The 19,475-nt window shown below is 40.3% G+C and overlaps 3 protein-coding genes across 4 annotated transcripts; all 3 read left to right on the top strand.

The window, feature by feature from the left end:
* Positions 1-724: 724 nt before the first annotated feature.
* Positions 725-7,368, top strand: pigs (phosphatidylinositol glycan anchor biosynthesis, class S). Its single transcript, XM_030746971.1, has 12 exons — positions 725-964; positions 2,381-2,520; positions 2,620-2,731; positions 2,820-2,909; positions 3,021-3,112; positions 3,432-3,672; positions 3,750-3,892; positions 3,975-4,089; positions 4,201-4,346; positions 4,438-4,538; positions 4,618-4,828; positions 6,308-7,368. The coding sequence occupies exons 1-12, from the start codon at positions 946-948 to the stop codon at positions 6,584-6,586; spliced, it is 1,689 nt and encodes a 562-aa protein (XP_030602831.1). The 5' UTR covers positions 725-945; the 3' UTR covers positions 6,587-7,368.
* Positions 7,369-7,663: 295 nt separating this feature from the next.
* Positions 7,664-11,078, top strand: srsf1b (serine and arginine rich splicing factor 1b). Its single transcript, XM_030745921.1, has 6 exons — positions 7,664-8,087; positions 8,646-8,833; positions 8,945-9,117; positions 9,459-9,774; positions 10,061-10,146; positions 10,487-11,078. Exons 1-4 carry the CDS (start codon positions 7,897-7,899, stop codon positions 9,651-9,653), a joined length of 747 nt encoding a protein of 248 aa, XP_030601781.1. The 5' UTR covers positions 7,664-7,896; the 3' UTR covers positions 9,654-9,774; positions 10,061-10,146; positions 10,487-11,078.
* A 5,173-nt stretch (positions 11,079-16,251) lies between these two features.
* Positions 16,252-17,903, top strand: dynll2b (dynein, light chain, LC8-type 2b). 2 transcript variants are annotated; one of them, XM_030745922.1, is made up of 3 exons: positions 16,252-16,388; positions 16,941-17,085; positions 17,176-17,903. In XM_030745922.1, the coding sequence occupies exons 2-3, from the start codon at positions 16,954-16,956 to the stop codon at positions 17,311-17,313; spliced, it is 270 nt and encodes an 89-aa protein (XP_030601782.1). In that variant the 5' UTR covers positions 16,252-16,388; positions 16,941-16,953; the 3' UTR covers positions 17,314-17,903. The 2 variants fall into 2 exon arrangements, with proteins under 2 accessions (XP_030601782.1, XP_030601783.1); XM_030745923.1 differs by having other exon boundaries at positions 16,266-16,388; positions 16,945-17,085.
* The last annotated feature ends 1,572 nt before the right edge of the window (positions 17,904-19,475 follow it).

Below are 19,475 nucleotides of genomic sequence, written 5' to 3'. Positions count from 1 at the left end.
TCATGGCGTAGTGTGTTACCGACAGTGTTCTTGGTGCTTGTGGTCCCAACTGCCTTCAGATCATCACCAAGCTTCTTCCTGATGGTCTTGTAGCCCACTCCAGCCTTGTGCAGGTCCACAATCTTTTTTATATATATAATTCAAAGTTTTTTTTATTGAGTTTTATCATTACATAAAATAAAACAATACAAAATCAACAAAAATAAAAGGTGGTCAGGTAGTAGCAGTTCAATAGATAGAGCAACACATAAATCTGCAAATGGAGGGCAGTTCACTATCCAGGGCAATGTCCAGGTCCACATCCACATCATGAATATCTTCACTTGTTCTTGCTGTTTTCTCATTATATATAGCATATATATAGATATATAGCATATTCTGTATTAATTAAAATGAAACTACCACAAAACTTAGAGACTGTTCATTTCTTTGCAAGTGAGAAGACTCACAAATTCAGCAGGGATCAAATAGTTATTTCCCCACACTGTATAATGTATGTTGTAAAAGTTTAAATAACAGTAAGCTTTTAAACTTTGTTGAAAAATTTGCTTGTTCATTTTGTTGGCTGCTCAGTGAATTTATGTATTCACAGTCAGATGAATTGAGCCTGTCGTAATTAAAGTTCCCACAGGTGGCGCTAGATGCCAGCATTTAGCACACTGCGTTTGTGCGTTTCATATTAATACCGGGTGCGCCGATCGTCATTTCCCCTCCTGCACTGCCTTGCAAAGCACCGTACTACCCGAACGCTTTCTCAGGTATGGGACGGACAGACAGGTGCATGAGCCAATATTTGTTACTATTTAATAAAAAGTTTGCCATCACGACGCTGTTTTCGTTCTTAAATTAAGTACCTGTAGGGGTGTGTTTTAAAAATCCGTCATGTGACTGGTGTGGCTGGGTTTTTGGTATCAACGAGTGCCCCTTTTCAGTTCACTGGCAGAAATGGCCACCACGGAAGTGGGTGAGTAGATTTGTAACTGAAATGACTGTAAATAATTTTCTGAGGGTCGCATTTATTTTTAGTTTACGATGAATTTATTAAATACGAACCCTTGTACTGAGTGCAGCTCTAGCAGGCTAACAGCAGCTGGTTTCTTCATGTAATGACCCTTTGAAGCTAACAGCTAGCTAGCAGAAGTTGCAAGCGTAATGCCATGAAGACGCTGCAAAAACACCTGCTGTTTGCCACAGGATTCGTTGTTTTTAAAATATTTACTTACGACCGACAGTTGATCGACTGCTGTGTCTAATTTACTATTTTTTAATTGTTGAGATTTAAACCGAAGCCAAGTAATCTACTGTAGTGGATGCAGCATCAAATGTCTTACCTCAGTAAGGTGTCCCCAGTCTGGACCCATCGAAGGATGTAGGGGTCAACGATTGGGATAAAACCTCTGTTATGATATACAGTCAACGCACACTTTATTAGATACACCTCGCTAGTACTGGGTTGGACCCCACACTGAGCACACTGTTCACAAGGACTTGATGATCAGCACCAATAACCAGGTAGACCGTGGTGTTTAAACGATGCTGGGGGGGTGTCAAGAAAAATATCCATTCCACCACCACCAGCAGCAGCAGCATGCACTGTTGGTATCAGGCAGGATAGATCCGTGCTTTCATGCTGTTGACCCATAATTGTACCTCTATCCCCATCTGGCATCAACAACCACGCCACGTTCAAAGTCACATAAATCTTTTTTCCCTATTCAGATGCTGAGTTGTAACTACAACAGGTAGTCTTGGCCATGTCTATGTGCTTAACTGTATGGAGTTGCTGCCATGTGATTGGCTGATTAGATATACTCTATGTGTCAATGAGCAGTTGACAGATGTAACTAAGAAAGTGGCCAGTGAGTGTATGTAATCTATTTGAATACAGTGTAATTCATATATTGCTCATTGATTTCCAGAACTCCCCACAATGAGCTGATACAACCCTATTTAATTTTTATCAAGGAAGCATATTTAGTTTAAACACCGTGGAAAAATCTCATAATATAGTGTAACGTTGTTTTTGGTGCTGATTTTTTTTTTTTGTCTGAATCATACATGAGGTTTGAAGGTTGACATTTAGAGCTGCAGTATTACTTAGTTATCTGATTAAAAGAGAGTTTTTCTCCAGCTATTTTGGTAATTGATTGGTAATTAGTTTTTTTAATGCAAAATGCATCTAAAAACATTTTTGGACTGTTGACCAGACAATCTAAGCAAATAATGAGTTTATGATGGAAGTATTTCACATGTATGCTTTACTTTTCATCTACTACATTTTTAATTGAGAGACCTAATCGGCAGATTATCACAACTAAAAATGTTTGCACACTAAAAAAAACAATACTGTGTTTTTTGTGGGTCTTGGTTTGTCTCTCAGAGCGCAGACGAGGTCAGCTTGCTGCTCTATCCATAGCAGCTGTGGTTATCATTGTGGGAGTCCCTTTGTGGTGGCGAACAACTGAGACATACCGTGCCTGGCTGCCTGTCAGTCAGATCAATGATTTGGCTAAACTGCAGGTTTGTTAGTGCTTCAGTTTATTACATGTCTCGTGTCTTGTGGTTGATTAATCTTCCTTTTTAAATGCCCCCCTTTCTCTGTTATTTCTGATTTTGCAGCTACAGTTGAGTGCTGATGTCGAGGTTGTGTTTGCACGTGGCACCGTGACACCAGAACAGCAGAAGAAGGTCCCACTGACGCAGACCCACGATGAGGAACATGCAGTGGATGGTGATTCACTAATGCAGTTTATGATTCTGTGGTCACAAAATATGAAAGAAACCTGTAAGGTTATTTTAATCTCAAATTTTGTTTCCAGAGGACACAGTGTTGAGGTACAGGTATGAAACAAGGTACCGCACAGCTACAATCATGGAGGAAGATGCCTTGAAAAAGTCCACTGCTGCAGGTGAGCACTAGCCTGACAAATACAGATTACTGTACTTCAGATGTTGACATTTTATCCCTGTGAAAGCACAGCTGGTAATTTCTCTCTGTCTCTCTCATTCTTCTACTTTAGAGGCAGATCTGTCTCTGCACATGCTCAGTGAGGGTCCATGCGGCTCTTTAGTTGTATATGTGATCCCGGAGTCATCTTCTCTGCTGCCTGAGGTAAAGCTAAAGCTGTTTTTTTTTTTGATTGTCATGTTTTCTATATTCGATTTCAAAGAGCATGACCACTGTTAGACCTTTACCATCCATTGTTACATCAATCTTTTTAAAAATGCATGTAAATCCAATTAACCTAAATGTAATCTAAATGCTAATTACCAAACAGGAAAACAGAGATAATATAATCTGTTGTTGCTGCTTAGTGTCTAAGAGTCTAAATACAGTATCTTCTGCACACCTTGAAACAGAATGAATCATTTGTTCTCTTCCAAATAAGACAAAGATAATAAAGTATGCACTGTACTTTCATGCCTTTCAGGATGTGAATGTGTATATCGGTCAGCGAAGGACAGCCCTGCTGCGTATCAGTGCCCAGATGAGAGCGGGCAAGACACTAGAGCAGTTGCTGGCTCACCTGGAACCCCGGATCAAGCAGGTGCTGCAAATGATGTCTTTTAGCCACACTGACATCACCGCTGCCCTCAGTGACAGAGTCCGTTTTAGCCCTGGCAACAAAGAGAGCATTGCTGACAGTATGAGAGCCTTTAAATCTAGCCCAGGTAGGTCATTTCTGCTCCAGCTTCAATCCTGTGAACACTTTAGATCTTTGCTCTTATTAGTCTTCTCATCTTTTCAGGTTATGAGATAACATTCAGTCTGTTGAACCCCGATCCAAAGTCACACCGGATACACTGGGACATAGAGGGTGCCGTGCAGACCTACATCCAGCCTTTACTTACAAAACTGTCCCCTGTGGCTAACTTTAGCATCGACTCTCAGGTTCTGTTAATGTGCAGTCCCCATATCACAAAGTAAAGATGCTCAGTTGGTGGATGATAAGGTTAACATTTTTTTTTTACAGACCTTGTACTACACCATTCTTGGTGTGACACCACGTTTTGACAGTAGCCTCGAGGCTTACACACTCAACGTTGACAGCCTTGCACATGTCATCAACCCCGTGGAGGCTAGACTTGGTAAAAGGCTGCTTTTTTTGTTTGTTTGTTTGTTTTTAAAGAATTAATATGGTGTAGCTTCTTCTGGTATATTTAAATACAGCTGCTTCTTTTTTTGCATTTGACTTTTAGGCTCTAATGCTGCATCTTCTAACCCTGTGTTGAATTTTCTTCTGTACGTCCCGGATGCGCGCCATTCGCCCCTTTACATCCATGATCATCGTAAACAGGAAGTCCCTTCCAATGCTTTTCACTCTCCACGGTGGGGTGGAATCATGGTAAGAAAATCTAATAGCAACACAGAAGGATAATTTGTTGTAGTGGGTTTTGCATCCACAAGATAACCTATATTTATCCATGTTTCTGTAGGTTTATAATGTTAATGATTTCTATGAGTCAGAGACTGAGTTTCCAGTTCATGTCAACATTAACATGGCTAAAGTGATGGGAGTCTTCCTCGCCCAGCTTCGGCAAGTGTTAACCTGCAGTATGACAATTACCTTCTTGCTTCTAGACACAAAGTAACCTTCCTGTACTGTGTCCTGTCAGGTTGTTGCTGGGTGTGTCGTCATCAGCCCCTCCATCTGGCTTCTTGGTGGCACCGTGTGGCAGTACAGGATTAGCCGACTGGGAGCTGGATCGCCTTATGTGGAGTCGTAGTGTGGAAAATGTTGCAACAGCAACCACCACCATCACCTCTCTAGCGCAGCTGCTGGACCAGATAGGCAACATTGTTATTAATGACAACATTGCACAACAGGTAAGGTGCAGGTGCGGCTGTACTAATACATGTACACCTTGTAGCAAAAATTGCACACATGTGCATGATATGTAATGCATCCTTCCTTTTGATCTTAGAAATTTGCATCATTGTTTGGGTTTCTTAGTTTGAATTTAAAAGTGCAATATGTAGTTAATTACTTGTACTAACTCAGTTGTAAATACTTTAAATACTGCATGTTTACATACTTTATTTATCGTAAAAGTAATTTCATGTGAAAAATTCAACCTTAATTGTCTCAGGATGTGGACTGATTTCTATGTGATGGACTTGTGAGAAGAATGTTTCTGTGAAAATCTCGAGGATGTGACATTAACGCTCGCTATCAGGCACATCGATGCCCCTTTTCTGCTTCTCTATAGCATTAGCTTTGCACATGTAGTCCAGTAATTATTATCAACAACAAACAAGCTGCTTCCTGCTCATCACAGACTCCACCTGAAGACAAAATTCAAAAACTGATCCTACTTCAAAAATGATTGTGCTAATAACATAATAGTGAGGAAGCACACTAAGGTTAGCTAGCTAGCTTCTACTTTGGGTAACTAGAGATTCATTTGCTTTGACAGGTAACAAAGATTAGCATTAGCATTAGAAGCAAAGAAAAGGGGAGTGTGCTTAACACCTGTGTTGACAATGAAATCTGTAAATATTTCATAAAGTTACTGAACGTCTGTTCCTTTTCACAAATTTACAGATTTTTCTCCATGAAGTATTCCCCTTTTGATAACCTGAAGGAGCAGTAGATTGAAAATAGCAGAAGTAGGAATGTGACTACAGCCACTGTTAGCGAGGTATCTTACTCATAGTGCAGTCTTCATTTGGATTTGAGGATCTTTTTTCTGGCTAATAGTAGCTAACACTGGCTTGACTTGATAAGAGAGATGAATTGCTAGCTGCCTGCAGTGGTTAAGGTCAGCTAATTTATCCAAACTGTTGGGGCTGAAATGGTGAGTAAATTAGTCTTCTGGTTTCAAATTATTTTGTCGGCCAAGAATCCAAACTAGCTCTCTGGATTCATGTGTTACAGCTAGCTGGATAAGCTCACCCAGCTGATAAAGTCATTGCTTGCAAAATACTATCTGGTTTTCTGGTCTGCCAAACATGCCAACGTAATAGAGCAGCGCAGTCTAGTTCACATTTGCAGTAATTTTGACTTCACGGCCACACACATCATTAATAAAATTGGTTTTTTGGATTCTATTCAAGGAAACTGTAGTTGTTTTAGTATTTTAAAAAATGTAAATGCTATCTGTGAATGTTGCATTTGCAGCTCCTGAATTTTCTATGTCACAGAAAACCAAAAAGTAACCCTCTCAATAAGAAGAATGCAAGGCTGAATGAATCAAAATAAACAAAAGGCAAATTCAGTCTCATCATCAGGGTAGTATCTTACACCTAACAATTAGATAATTACATAATAATACATAACCTGTGATTGTTTATATTGTCACTCAGGTTTCCAGTGCCGTCACATCCCTGCAACTGGCTGTGGCTGAGCTGGAGGCCGGAAACCTTGGCTTTGCTCTGCAGTACAGCAAAGAGGCCATCTTGGCGTCAGAGAAGGCGTTCTTCGACCCTTCGCTGCTCCACCTCCTCTACTTCCCCGATGACCAGAAGTTTGCTATCTATATACCACTCTTCCTGCCCATGTGCGTGCCTATTCTGCTTTCAATGCTGAAAATAGTGTCTGAAGCTAGACAGAAACGCAGAGAAAAGCAAGCCAAAAAGGAATAAGAGACCCTTGAGTAGAGAAGAAGAAGATGGGGCTGAACAAAGAAACTGTATGAACGAACTGTTTTGTTAGTGGCCTGAACAGGCTCATTTGCACCATTTTAGGGTTTACAACTTATAATTATTGTTTTGTACGAGGATTTGTGTGCGTCTGATTTATTGAAGGATTTCAGTGACTGTCTGACACTGTACAGCCAAAAGCTTCAGTTTATTTATTTCTCATATTGTTAAGAAATGAAGACTAAAGTTCTGTTTCATTTTAAGTAGTTTTTTTTTCTTTTGTAAGGAATGACACATTTTCTATTATTGCATTAATGTAGGTGCTGAGCTTTAAAGTTCATTGTTGATATAAAAAAAAAAAAAACAGCAGCTTCGAGAAGTGACATCCAGGTGAAAAAAAGACACTGAAGCAGTTAGTCTCTCCAATGCCCTTTCTTAAAAACTTAATGAGATTTTCATCATATCACATCATTTTCACATTAGTGGTCACATTTTTATTGATGAAGAGCAGATTATATGCTCCTAAATGGACTTTGACTTGAGATTGTTTTGAAATGGTAAGTAGACTGGATAGGATACTTCAGTGTATGGACCGGAGGAATCAGGGATCGAGCCACCAACCTTCTGATTGAGAGATGACTCGCACTACCACCTGAGTGTCTGTGGGTCAGGTGGTAAAGTGGGTGTTTTGCCAGCTACTGGTTCCAAAATCCAAGAATAGACTAATTTGAGGGGAGGATTGCATTAAAAATGTTCCTGTGTCTGTACAACAATAAGCAGTTGAAGAAGTGTTTTTTTTTTTTTTTGGGGGGGGGGGGGGGGGGTGGGGGGGGGGTATTATTGTAACATGTTCAAAATAAAGCCCTATCATATCTATCTACGCTCCTGCTGCCCCTGGTACAAATATGGATGGATGAATAAACCAGAAAGAGTTTGCTGATGTTATCACACGACCTTTTAATTAAAACTTTTTAAATAACTGATTAAAAAACTTTTTTCGCCTTCTGAAGTGAGAGCCGCCGCTGTAGAGTGTAACCCCTCTCACTCTCCAGTAGGTGGCGGTATGAGCCTTTTAAAGCCAGTCGCCACCGAAGAAGAAATGTCGGTATTAAGTGCGTGTAACTTTTAGCCGCTGCTTCAAAATCTGCTTTGAGGGGTTTTAACTTTCATTAAGACGAAGCTCAGACTGAGTCGTTAACGTGTAATTCTTACGTGCAGTTTACTATCTAGAGGTATTTTACTATCTGTGGGTATTTATTCACCAGTAGTTGATCAGTTAGCCAGCTCGCTAATTTCCCTCCCGTTGCACCATCATGTCCGGCGGTCTCATTCGTGGACCCGCGGGGAGTAACGATTGTCGGATATATGTGGGGAATCTCCCTCCCGACATACGTTCAAAAGACGTGGAAGACTTATTTTACAAATACGGAGGTATTCGTGATATAGATCTGAAGAACCGCAGAGGAGGACCACCGTTTGCCTTCGTGCAGTTCGACGACCCGAGGTGAGCCTTGCTGTCCCGCCGCCACGTCTCGCTGTTATCTCCACAGATAGCCAGCTACACCCAAAATAAGACGTAAACAGGCACATAATACTCAGATGCCAGTTGACGAGTTGTACACTGTACTGAGACTTTGTTTTAGGAGAGATTTTGAATCAAATTAATGGAGCTGTTTTGTGGTTGTGGCGCAATGCATGTTGAGGCCTGCTGGCGGCTACATCAAGTTTGCTTGCAAATGAGGCTGATTTGAGCAGTGCTCGTTACGAACTACCAAACCACTTTTCAGCTAATAAGTAATGGACTACAATTTGAAGTTAGCGATTAAGTTCTTCAAGAAGATATCAGGCATCTATAAATGCACAATAAAAGCCTAGATTTGTTCCCATTTTTCATAAATTTTGCAATTCAATAATTAGACAAGATGCAGCTTTCTTCCAGATTTTAAGCCAGCTGTTGGATAGCATACTGTGACCAAGACTAATAAATTAGTGAAGCTGTGCGTGCTTATTTTTATGATCGGAGATAATTGGAGATGATTAATTAATTTGTTTGATTTAACAGGGATGCTGAAGACGCTGTTTATGGGCGTGATGGATATGACTACGATGGCTACCGACTGCGTGTGGAGTTTCCTAGAAGTGGAAGGGGAGGCGGCGGCGGCGGCGGTGGAGGAGGAGGAGGAGCAGGACCCCCAAGGGGAAGGTATGGGCCGCCATCCCGACGCTCAGAGAACAGGGTCGTTGTGTCAGGTGAGTGATGTTTTTCTCTCTGAAGGTTGTGTTCTCCTAATTTTAAGTGTATAGTTGTGTGTATGAATCTTCTAACACTTTTCTTTTTTTGTTTCCCCTTCTCTCTGTTAGGACTTCCTCCCAGCGGGAGCTGGCAGGACCTGAAGGATCACATGCGTGAGGCAGGTGATGTATGTTATGCAGATGTGTACCGTGATGGCACTGGTGTGGTGGAGTTTGTACGCAAAGAAGACATGACCTACGCTGTCCGTAAATTGGACAACACCAAGTTTCGCTCACACGAGGTATGTAAAGCCCCGCACTGTTAGACTCCATTAAGAAGGAGTTTCTCTGGGACTACATTGAAAAGTTTACTTAAATGAAGAAAGCAGTGTGAGGGTGAAAATGACTGAACAGTAAGTAAAGCCAGATGCTCAACTGTAAGGATGGTGTGTAATTACAGCATGGTGAGAAGAATCAGTGATTGGCTTATCTGTTTTATAACAATCAGGGCTGCTGTGCAGCAGTATCTATTTAAGTGACTAATATATCAACAAAAAGAAGTTAACTCTTTCTGTATGTGGGTTTCAAATAACAGCTTACACAAAATGAATGGTCAGTGAACTGTTTGCATGTTTGTGTACAGGGCGAGACGGCCTACATCCGTGTGAAGATGGACGGTCCTCGCAGCCCCAGCTATGGCCGCTCTCGTAGCCGCAGTCGAAGCCGCAGCAAGAGTGGATCACGCAGCTACTCCCCACGCCGCGGCAGAGGATCTCCTCGTTATTCCCCCCGCCGCTCCCGGTCCCATTCCCGGTCTCGATCCCGCTCTCGTACCTAGACACGCCTGACCTAAAGCAGTGGTGTACCTCAGAGCCCGAGAGGAAATCTTCACTTTACTCAACAAAACCTGTATATTCATCAAGGATCATTCTCGTGTGTCACCTGTGTATGCTGTCATGGTGTGTGTTCCCTTCCCCCTCACCAACCCACCCACCGACCTAGTTTTCTTTTTCATTCTCATTTTTGCAGACCAGTTGAGCATATACATGAGCCAGTTTTACTCCATTCTTTCATGTTTCTGCTGTCCATTTCTAATTCATCTATCAACTTTTCTTCTGATTGTCTTTGTTGAATGTTTTGCTTCATTTGCAATTTTTTTTTTTTTTTTTTTTTTTTTTTTTTTTTTTTAACTTCCTTCAGGCATATACTGTTGTCCTTTTGACCTTCTTGTGTGTTTCTCTGTAGAGTTCAGAGGAACAGGATAGGATGGGAACAGAGGAAACAGTTCATATTAGGATAAGGAGGAGGAGGAGTCAAATGTGGCACCAATGGTATGATGGCTGTGCCTTGTCATCTGTGAAATTATAAGGCTGATCCTCTTTTTTTTTTTTTTTTTTTTTTTAAAACATACACCTTACAATAGAGTCCAGTTTGAATGTTTGCAGTAGTTAATAGTTCTGCATTTGGAGATCCAAAGCTTATTTTTTGCTTATTATCATCCTTTAACATACAAAGTAAATCTTTGTATTTTGGGCTTGAATATAGATGGTTTTCCCCTTTTCTCAAAGTAAACTCCCTGGTAGCTGCATTTATTGACATTTCTTAAAGTATTTTCCTGAAGGTGTGATTCTAACTCGCCTCCTTCTCTTTGGTTCTGCTGGTATTCTGAAGGTTTGGACTCTGCTCATTGTCTCCCCATTCCGGAGCCGGATCAGGATTCAGGATCAGATTAGGATTAGGCTTCAGGATGGATACATGGAGCAGGATCATAGGAGCTTTTTACCGGGAGAAGATCCCGACCCCCTGGCCCTGTCCACATAAACCCATCAAACTGGAAACATTGTAGTGCGATATTCAGAGTAAATTGGCTTTCGAATGTTCCAAATAGTTGCTTTCCCTTTTTGTTTGGGACCTCACAGACAGACTTACTGGCTGAACAGTGACACAACGTTTATTTTTCTTTTTAAAATTATTAAAAAGAAGAGCAAAGCTTGGATCAAATCCAGGAGGAGGGCTGGGAGGTGCAGGATGGATCCACAAGGAGTGGTAAATAGTGGAAAACCGTTACCAGTGGAGGAGGGAGGGAGGAGGGAGGTCTGGGAGGAGACAAGGGATTGTAACTTTAATGTGGTTTGTAGTTTTTAGTTGTTGTTTTTTGGACATTTTTTTTTCCAGCAGTGTCTTGATTTCTAATTTTCTTACATATAAACTCCAGTATCTCAAAGCTTTATTCTCTTTTAATAAAATGTTCTATAACATTAAATGAAGTGACTTAGTTTTTTTCTTTCTTTGCATTACAAATGACGTGTTCATTTGGACACATTTGAATGTATCCTGTTTCTAGGTGGGTATGATAATTTCATTTTCTTTTTTTTTTGCACATCCATAGTCCACAAAAGCAGCATGAGAAGATTTTATATTTTTAAAAATCTGAACATTTACCACTGTGTGGGTCAGAAACTTGCCCATTGCATTCAAGAGGCCACCTCTACCTTTACAGTCCCAAATGCCTTTATCTCATGAGATGTTGACTGATCCATTGCCATCTGCTTCTTTTTTTTTTTTTCTTTTTTTTGTGTGCAGAATTTTATCTCCACTAGTAAAAATTGTCTGAATAAATCCAACGTTAAATGATCTGTTACCTGATTATGTTCACTCTCTGTCCATCATCTTATGGCAGGAATGTCTTTTAACGCATGCGCAGTATGACGTTCAATAGTTAGAGATTTGTACTCGTAAATTTGTGATTTGTACTTGTATTGTTGCGAAGTTGTAACTTTGTAGCTTGTATTCATAACTTGTAAACTTGATAAAACCTTGGATTTCACATGTACGTATGAGTTGCAAAACAGAACAAATCCAAGTCTTAAATTTGTTCATATTTATTGACTTACATTTACGAATTTGGACTCCTACGCATACATTTTTTATCGACAGTAATCTGACCCCATACGTTTGTACCAATAATTGTTTTTCCAATACAGTCAGGATTCTGTTTATTGATAATGACTGTCATACAACAAAAACTAGCGTGAAAACTAGAGTTCATAAATAATATATGTTTCATGTAATAATGTCAGTGTTTTATGGAAGCTTGTCACTGACAAAAAAGTAAATTAAATTCCATCCATAAGTAAAAATTTCAGCTGAATAATGCACAGTTTCAAGTTATTTTCTCAGATATTTGAGGTAATAACCAGAACTTGTGACTTTTGGATGGTATTTTTTCCCACTGGTGGAAATGAGCTTCCATATTTAAACAACTATTTCTTGTTAGCCAAAAGCTCAGGTTTCAGATATTTTTCTAGTTTTAGTGCCGTATGATGTCACAGAGCAGATATCCCTAATATGATCATGCTCTCTGAACTGGTGTGTGCTTATTGCGAATTTTGATAAGCACCATTAAAAAAATACACAACTGTGACTAAAATTTTGCTAAACTTTAAGATGAATAAAAGTAAAATATAAAAATATCAGCAAACCTTAAACATTAAAACAACAATATAAAAGAAAAGAAAATAATCCACATAGTTACAAGGCAGGAAGAACAATGATTAAGACAAATTACAGACAGTAAATGATGAAACGTTAAATAAAATCTTTAAAAAAAAAAAAAATTCTTTTGAAAATGTCCCATAAAGGTGTATCCCCCATGATGTTGAGAGCGATTGTTCCATCAGCACCTAAAAGTTGATTCCCTGTTTAGTTTTGATGAAATCGCTCATACTGTTACCACTAGGAGAAGGGTTTGTGACCAGGCCATTCACTCAGCATTTACCGTGCAAGTGTGTGCATTTTAACTGAAAAACGACTGAGTGAACAGATAGAATATGGTTTGCTGTTTCAGTACCATGGAGAGTGACGCTGGGACTGAAGGGACTTGAGTGCTTTAATACACAAGTAACTTTATCTCTGAAAACACTTCCCATGTCCAATTACTGTGCGTTAAGAATTTCTTTACACAGCTGTATTGGTCTTCATGTAAAAAGTCTCCTCAGAAACCTCTAATTTAAGTAAAGTTGTAACACAGAATTATGGCCAATGACATTTTTGTTGTTTTGGCTAAAGCCAATTTCTGCAATTGCTTATTATTTATGGGTTTAATATAAAAGATGGACATTGCTGCCATTGCTGAAAAGTGATGCTGATTAAGCCTGCACTCCCTTTAATGGCCACCAAGGGGCAATACCTGTGGTTTCAAAAAGGCTCAAATTGTCTCTCTAAATCTTAAAAAAAAAAAAACTTGTAGGCTTGTTAGACTGCCTCAGTTTTAAGTGAACACATTAAATTGACAAGATGAGCCTGCAGTTGTCTAAAATCAGTGTACTACTCAGTACACTGTGGCATGTACTGAGGAGTGAGTGTCAGTATCACTCTTCAGGGATGCTGAAGATGCTGTTTATGGATGTGATGGTTACGACTACGATGGCTACCGTCTGCGTGTTGAGTTCCCTCAAAGTGGACGTGGAGGTGGAAGAGGAGGTGGTGGTGGAGCTTTAGGAACCCCAAAGGAAAGGCATGTTCCCCCGTCACAGCGTTCCAAGTACAGGGTTATAGTCTCAGGTAGGTCATGTGCACCTTGAATGACTGACTATATTATTACCTCACATGTATTATGTTACGTTTCCTGTAACATCCCTATTGTTCCTGTCAGGAAGGTGTGATTCTAACTCGCCTCCTTCTCTTTGGTTCTGCTAGTATTCTGAAAGTTTGGGCTGGGTCTCCCCATTCCGGAGCTGGATCAGGAGTCAGGATCAGATTAAGATTAGACTTCAGGATGGATACATGGAACAGGAGCATGGGAACATTTTACCAGGAGAGGATCCCGACCCCTGGCCCTGTCCACATCCACATAATCCCATCAAACTGGAAACATTTTAGAAAAATATTCAAACTGTAAATTGGCCTTCAAACAGCAGAAAGAAAACATTTCTTTTCATGTGGGAAGACATCCTGAGAAATTTATTGTTTCTGATTAAGATGAAAAGCTTGGTGTAATCCAGGAGGAGGGCTGAGAGGTGCAGGATGGCTCCACGCACATAAGGAGAGTGGTAAAGTGTGGCTAAAAATTAACACAATCACAGAGGGTGGGGAGATTCGGAGGTTACAGGAGAATGTGACTTTTATGTGTGCAATTTCTCTCTTAGGTCAGCAATTTTCTGCAGACAATCATTTAGATAAGTATAATTTCCAGTACTTTGAAAAGCTTCAATAAAAATTCATTTTACAGTTTCATTTCATCGTGGTTTTCGTTTTTGTACCAGTTCTGCGAAATTAACAGATTACACTGTTTATCCTCATCATACCACCAGATGGAACAGAAAACAACCAAAAACCCATATAGTTGTGGGCAGAAGTTTGCATACATTCATCATGGGCATGAATGTCATGATCGTTTTGGGCTTTTAATAATCTCTTTGAATTGTTCCTTTTCCAGGTTATAATGTTTGTGCAGCATACAGCTTTAATTACTTTTTTTTTTTTTAATAAGAATTGGGTGCACAAGTTTGAATTTGTTTTGGATTTTCTCTGATCCACACAGGGTCCAAAGTAGACATGCAGGCTCAAACATACAAACCCTCAATAATATCTGGTGAAATATCTCTTAGCAAGTTGCACCTTGTATTTTTGTAGTCATCAACAAGCTTTTGTCATAATTCTGGCCGGATATTTGACCATTTTCTTGGCAGAATTGGTAGAGTTAATTTAAATTGGCTGGTTTCCTTTTTGGTATAGTGTTTTCAGGTTCGAAAGTCTCACTTTTACTCCTCAATTGTCCTTTACTCCTAATTGTCATTGTGGCCAATTAGCTCAATCTTTGTCTTATCTGACCACTTCACTGCAGACAGTGTTCCAGGAGTTTACGGTTCAAGGCAGGCTTGAGGCTTGGTGGTTCCTGAGTTGTTCCTGAACATCCTAACCAAGTTCCTCTCATCTGAGGGTGACAGTTTGGGTCTTTTTCCAGACTTTGGCAAAGTGGTGTCAGAATAACTGAATAACTTGTATTTATGTACAGTTGTTTCAACTTATAATCTTGAAATCTGCAGTTTAGAAATGACACCAAGAGACCTGCCCAACTTGGTTAAATATAAAATTCTCCCTTGGACCTTCCCATTGTTCTGAGTATTGTTCAGTCTTAATAAGTGCTATCAAACCAATAATTTTTATGGTGGCAGAGAGAAACTACAAGTTGTAGTCAATCAAGATCACTAATGAGAAGTTAATAGTAGTGATGGCCCTGCAACACTAAAGCTTCAATATGGGCTTCAGACCCTGAAATTACAGTTCCATAGAACCACTGCTTCAAAGCTTGCTTTGGGGTGAAAAAAAAATCGCGTGGCATATGATGTCCCATGATGCACTGAGTATCTCTTTTTCATTAACCTCTTTTCACTCTTTCTATTTTTATACACCACTCTGGATTTAAGCAGTAGTTATTATTAATCTCTGGCTCTCTTCCACAGCATGTCTTTTGTCCTGTCTGGCAGATGGCTGTCCCTCCCTGAGCCTGGTTCTGCCAGATGGTTCTTCCTGTTAAAAGGGAGTTTTTCCTTTCCAATGTTGCCAAGTGCTTGCTCATAGAGGGTTGTTTTAATTGTTGGGTTTTCTCTGTAATTATTGTAGGGTCTGTACCTTAAAATATAAAGCACCTTGAGGCAACTGCTTGTTGTGATTTGACACTATGTAAATAAAATTGAAATGAAATGGCAGGTTTGCGGTCCAATCAGGTGATTCACTGACACTCCTCATCTCATTGTGAGCAAAAAGGAAGATCGGCTCAATCCAAAAATAGCTGAAAAAATAATGTACCTCAATAAAAATCTCTGAGTGTTCCCCATCCCATGAAATCACCCCTTGCCATAGTTACACAAGCACACCAATTTATGCCATATTTTCCCAGAACTCTCTCCTCAATAACAACAGGCACATTCAGTCTCTCCATTTGTAAATAGATCATAATGTGTGGGCAAAGACGCTTCGCAAAAGGTGTTTTGTACAGAAGTACCTCATTAAAGTGTGTATGTGTGCGTACATCCGCGTGCGTGTGCGCAATTAAGTCTCCTGTCCACCAACATGCTGCCTACTTTGACTGCAGCCTTGCACTTCTCCAGGAGAGGTCGCTGTAACGGAAGCTTCGAGTAACGAACCCATTTTCGATACAATTGTCTCAGGTGGTTCAGTGCTTTACAAAGGCTTCGTTTGCGCATCGCTATTAACGGGCTTTGACCGTGTCAAGTTAAAGGACACTTAAGTGAGTGTGTGTACATATTTGAGCCTATTTTTACGCTCAGGTTTGTAGGTGCTTTTATACCGATCACCTGGATCGATCAGGCCCTGTGAGGGGCGGGGTAGCGGGTGAAAATGGTGCATTCTGGGTGGAAATAAGATGCAGGGTGTCGTCGGCAAGTAAAACAGGCCCTTGGCAGGGTGGAGGCTTCGCTCGAGCCAATCACGCGGAGGATGTGAAGCAGAGGGCGGAACGCACGCGCCACACTTCCTCGCATAAATAAAGGAAAAAACGTGCGGCAAATTCATCGCGTACCGTTGCACGTTGAGACTTTCTTGAAAGACGGTAAGAGTGAAATGCGTTTTAATACCAGGCTCTGCTACTTGTTGTCGCTGTGAGCAGGTGAGAGTGAGTGATGAGGTTTCTGCTTGCGTGCGCATGCACGCTCTTGAGGCTCTTCTATTTGTCCCGAGGAGCTGCATAAATGCTGCCTCCACTTTCTACACGTTATGCACACCTGCTAACCGGAGCAGTTAGACAGTTGTTGGATTACATGAGCAAAATTGGGTGCTGTAATGGTTAAACTGTGCTTTTACTAAAGCAGCAGCGGCACATGGCTTCCATTAATTGTGATCCTAACATAAATGGCCCTCTGTCTGCCTCAAACTACACAAGGGACCTCAGTAAAATCCAGGACACTTATGTCACCTGTTTTGGATACTGTCCTAGTCTCATTTGGCTCTCCTTTGCAAATCGTGCAAGTCACGTAAATAAAATGCACCCTGCAGCCAGTAACGGCCTCTTTGGGCCCTGTGACAGTAGTGATGCCACGAGAAAGTACTGGCTGCAGCTCCTAAGACCTGAACATGTCGGTAAATATTGCTTTGTCTCTCGCAGTCAGAAAGCCAACATGAGTGACAAGAAGGCTGTGATAAAGAATGCAGACATGTCTGATGAAATGCAGCAGGATGCAGTGGACTGTGCCATGCAGGCTATGGAAAAGTACAACATTGAGAAGGATATTGCCGCTTATGTCAAAAAGGTATGTCGCTTTTGCTTAAAAATAAAACTAATTGTGCAAACCTGTTGCATGTATTTTGCCAGGAAGATAATTGGTGTTTCTGCCCTGTAGGAGTTTGACAAGAAGTACAACCCCACCTGGCATTGCATTGTTGGGAGGAACTTTGGCAGCTACGTGACACATGAGACGAAGCATTTCATCTACTTCTACCTGGGTCAAGTGGCTATTCTGCTCTTCAAGTCTGGCTGAAACATGCCCGCTTAAACTGAGTCCTCAGCCCTTCTCCCATTTGCTACATGACTACCTCCTGATTTCCTATTGGCTTCAGCCTTTTTTGGGGTTTTTCTTTTTTTTGGGTGCCTCCTGCAACACTACTACCAAGCGTGGATGGTGCTTTGAGCTTGTGTAATGCCTGAACTGGTGATGTCATTCATAGAAAATACCAGTATAAATTTACTTGACGTGACGGCACTCAGTCAGCCTCTGCACATCTAACTCATCTTTGCTCATGATTTTTCAGTAATTTGCTGTGCAGTGGTGCATGGACTTGTACATTATTTTGCGATTTAATTTGCTTTCAATGAAGCAACAGTTTTTTTTTTTTTTTTTTTTGTGTTCTATGTTAATTTTCTGTGAAATCATGCTGACACTGTTGCTCGCACAAAATAAAGGATGTAACATGCTGAGAGATTTTAGGGGATTTGTACATGCTTGAACATTCCTGTTGATTATTTACACTGTTACTGTAGATCTGTTGAATGTAATTCAGTGAGCAGTTTGATATTTTCATCATGTTGAGAGAAAAAAAACTTGGAGATAGTAAATTGGTTCAAAATGTGTTATGGTGCTTGGAATTCATTTCACTTGCATGAAATTTAACAATGTCTTGTCACTCTGTGGGGATATCCAGCAAATGATCTCATGTATATTCTGATCACAGTATTGTGGCACATTTTGCTGAAGGTGTTCCAACTCCAGATGGAGGGGACATGAATAGTCAGCTATGTACATGTCAAAGTGTGTTTAGCATTTTTCAAAGAAATTGGACTTTTTTTTTTTTTTTTTTTTTTTTTTTTTTTTTTTTTCTGTTAGTAACAAAGGGCCTAAAAATACAATTTAGTTGGTTCATTGCTAAGGTGGTTGTGTATAGACACTGGTTCAGCTCTTGAGTTAGGTGCCTTCTTTATGGTTGAATGAATCATGGGGCAGTGTTAAGTGGCTTAGCAAAAAAATAAAAAAATTCCTCTGAAGACAGTCAGGTACAAGGACTGGGACCTACTCCAGAAAGCAGGGTTAGCTAAAAACTCTGTTAACCCTAAAGTGGCAGAAACTGTACCAGAAAACTAACTTTAACTCTTAGTTATGATGGTAACAGACTGTGACCCTAAACTGTTCCCCTCTGACCCCTCCCCTCCTGCACCTGAACCACCTGACAGTCTGATTCATTGCCTCATTAAGTTGCTGTCAGAGGAGCAAATTCATCTGCAGACATTTGTTTCTATAAGCACTGAAATCCCAGTTAGACGTTAGTTCATTATTTGTAACACAAGCACTTCCACAGTTATTCACTCAACTGGCTGTAAGGACGGAGACACCGTTCATGCCACGGGTTTATAATCAGCACGTGGCTGGCAGAGTGCCGTCATCTATCAGTGAAGCTGAGATCAGATTAGAAACTGTTAAACTGGAAACATTAAAGCAGTTTTTCTCTCAAGCTCATTACTCATTTTTATCCAGTAATGCCAGAAGTAATGAAATTCTCCATTTAAAAAATGAATAAAGTGAGGTTGCTATTCCATCACTAGATTCCATTTTTACTGAACAATTATTTAAACAATCATAAACTGCAGCAAAAACAGCTTTTATTAATTAAACTTACATGAGGGCAGCTCCGCCCCCAGTCTGCGGCCATCTTAGTAACTAATACACAGGTCTGTCAGTAAACTCTGAGCTGTTTCTCCACATTTTTATCTTCACTTTCTGTCTCCTGCATTTGTTTGTCAGGTTGCAGCTGAATAATTAGATTTTAAAAATCAAATGCAAAATTAGGATTAAGCTTCATCTGTTGAAAATTCAAGTTTCGGTAAATGATGGCAGCAGACATTATAAAATAAATAATATATTTAATAAACTTTTATTCTGTCTATGATGATGACAGAGTGGGCCAAGCTGATTAAACTCACTCATGATGCTCCACACTGATACGTATATTCCTCGAATCACCGGGTTAAAATGGAGGCTCAGCTCTTTATTTACCCGGAGCTCCGTTTATGGAGGATTTCTTTCCTTACTCACACACACGCAAACTCAGAGTTGATCAACTCAGACTGTGCTTTTAAACTTGTAATTTGCTGAACCAGCTTCCTGGAATAGGGCCAATAACTGGAAAATTTGACTTATGGCTGGCAGAA

This window comes from Archocentrus centrarchus, chromosome 14, assembly GCF_007364275.1.
Source record: "Archocentrus centrarchus isolate MPI-CPG fArcCen1 chromosome 14, fArcCen1, whole genome shotgun sequence".
Classification (NCBI taxonomy): Eukaryota; Metazoa; Chordata; class Actinopteri; order Cichliformes; family Cichlidae; genus Archocentrus; species Archocentrus centrarchus.
This window is presented reverse-complemented; position numbering and strand designations above follow the sequence as displayed.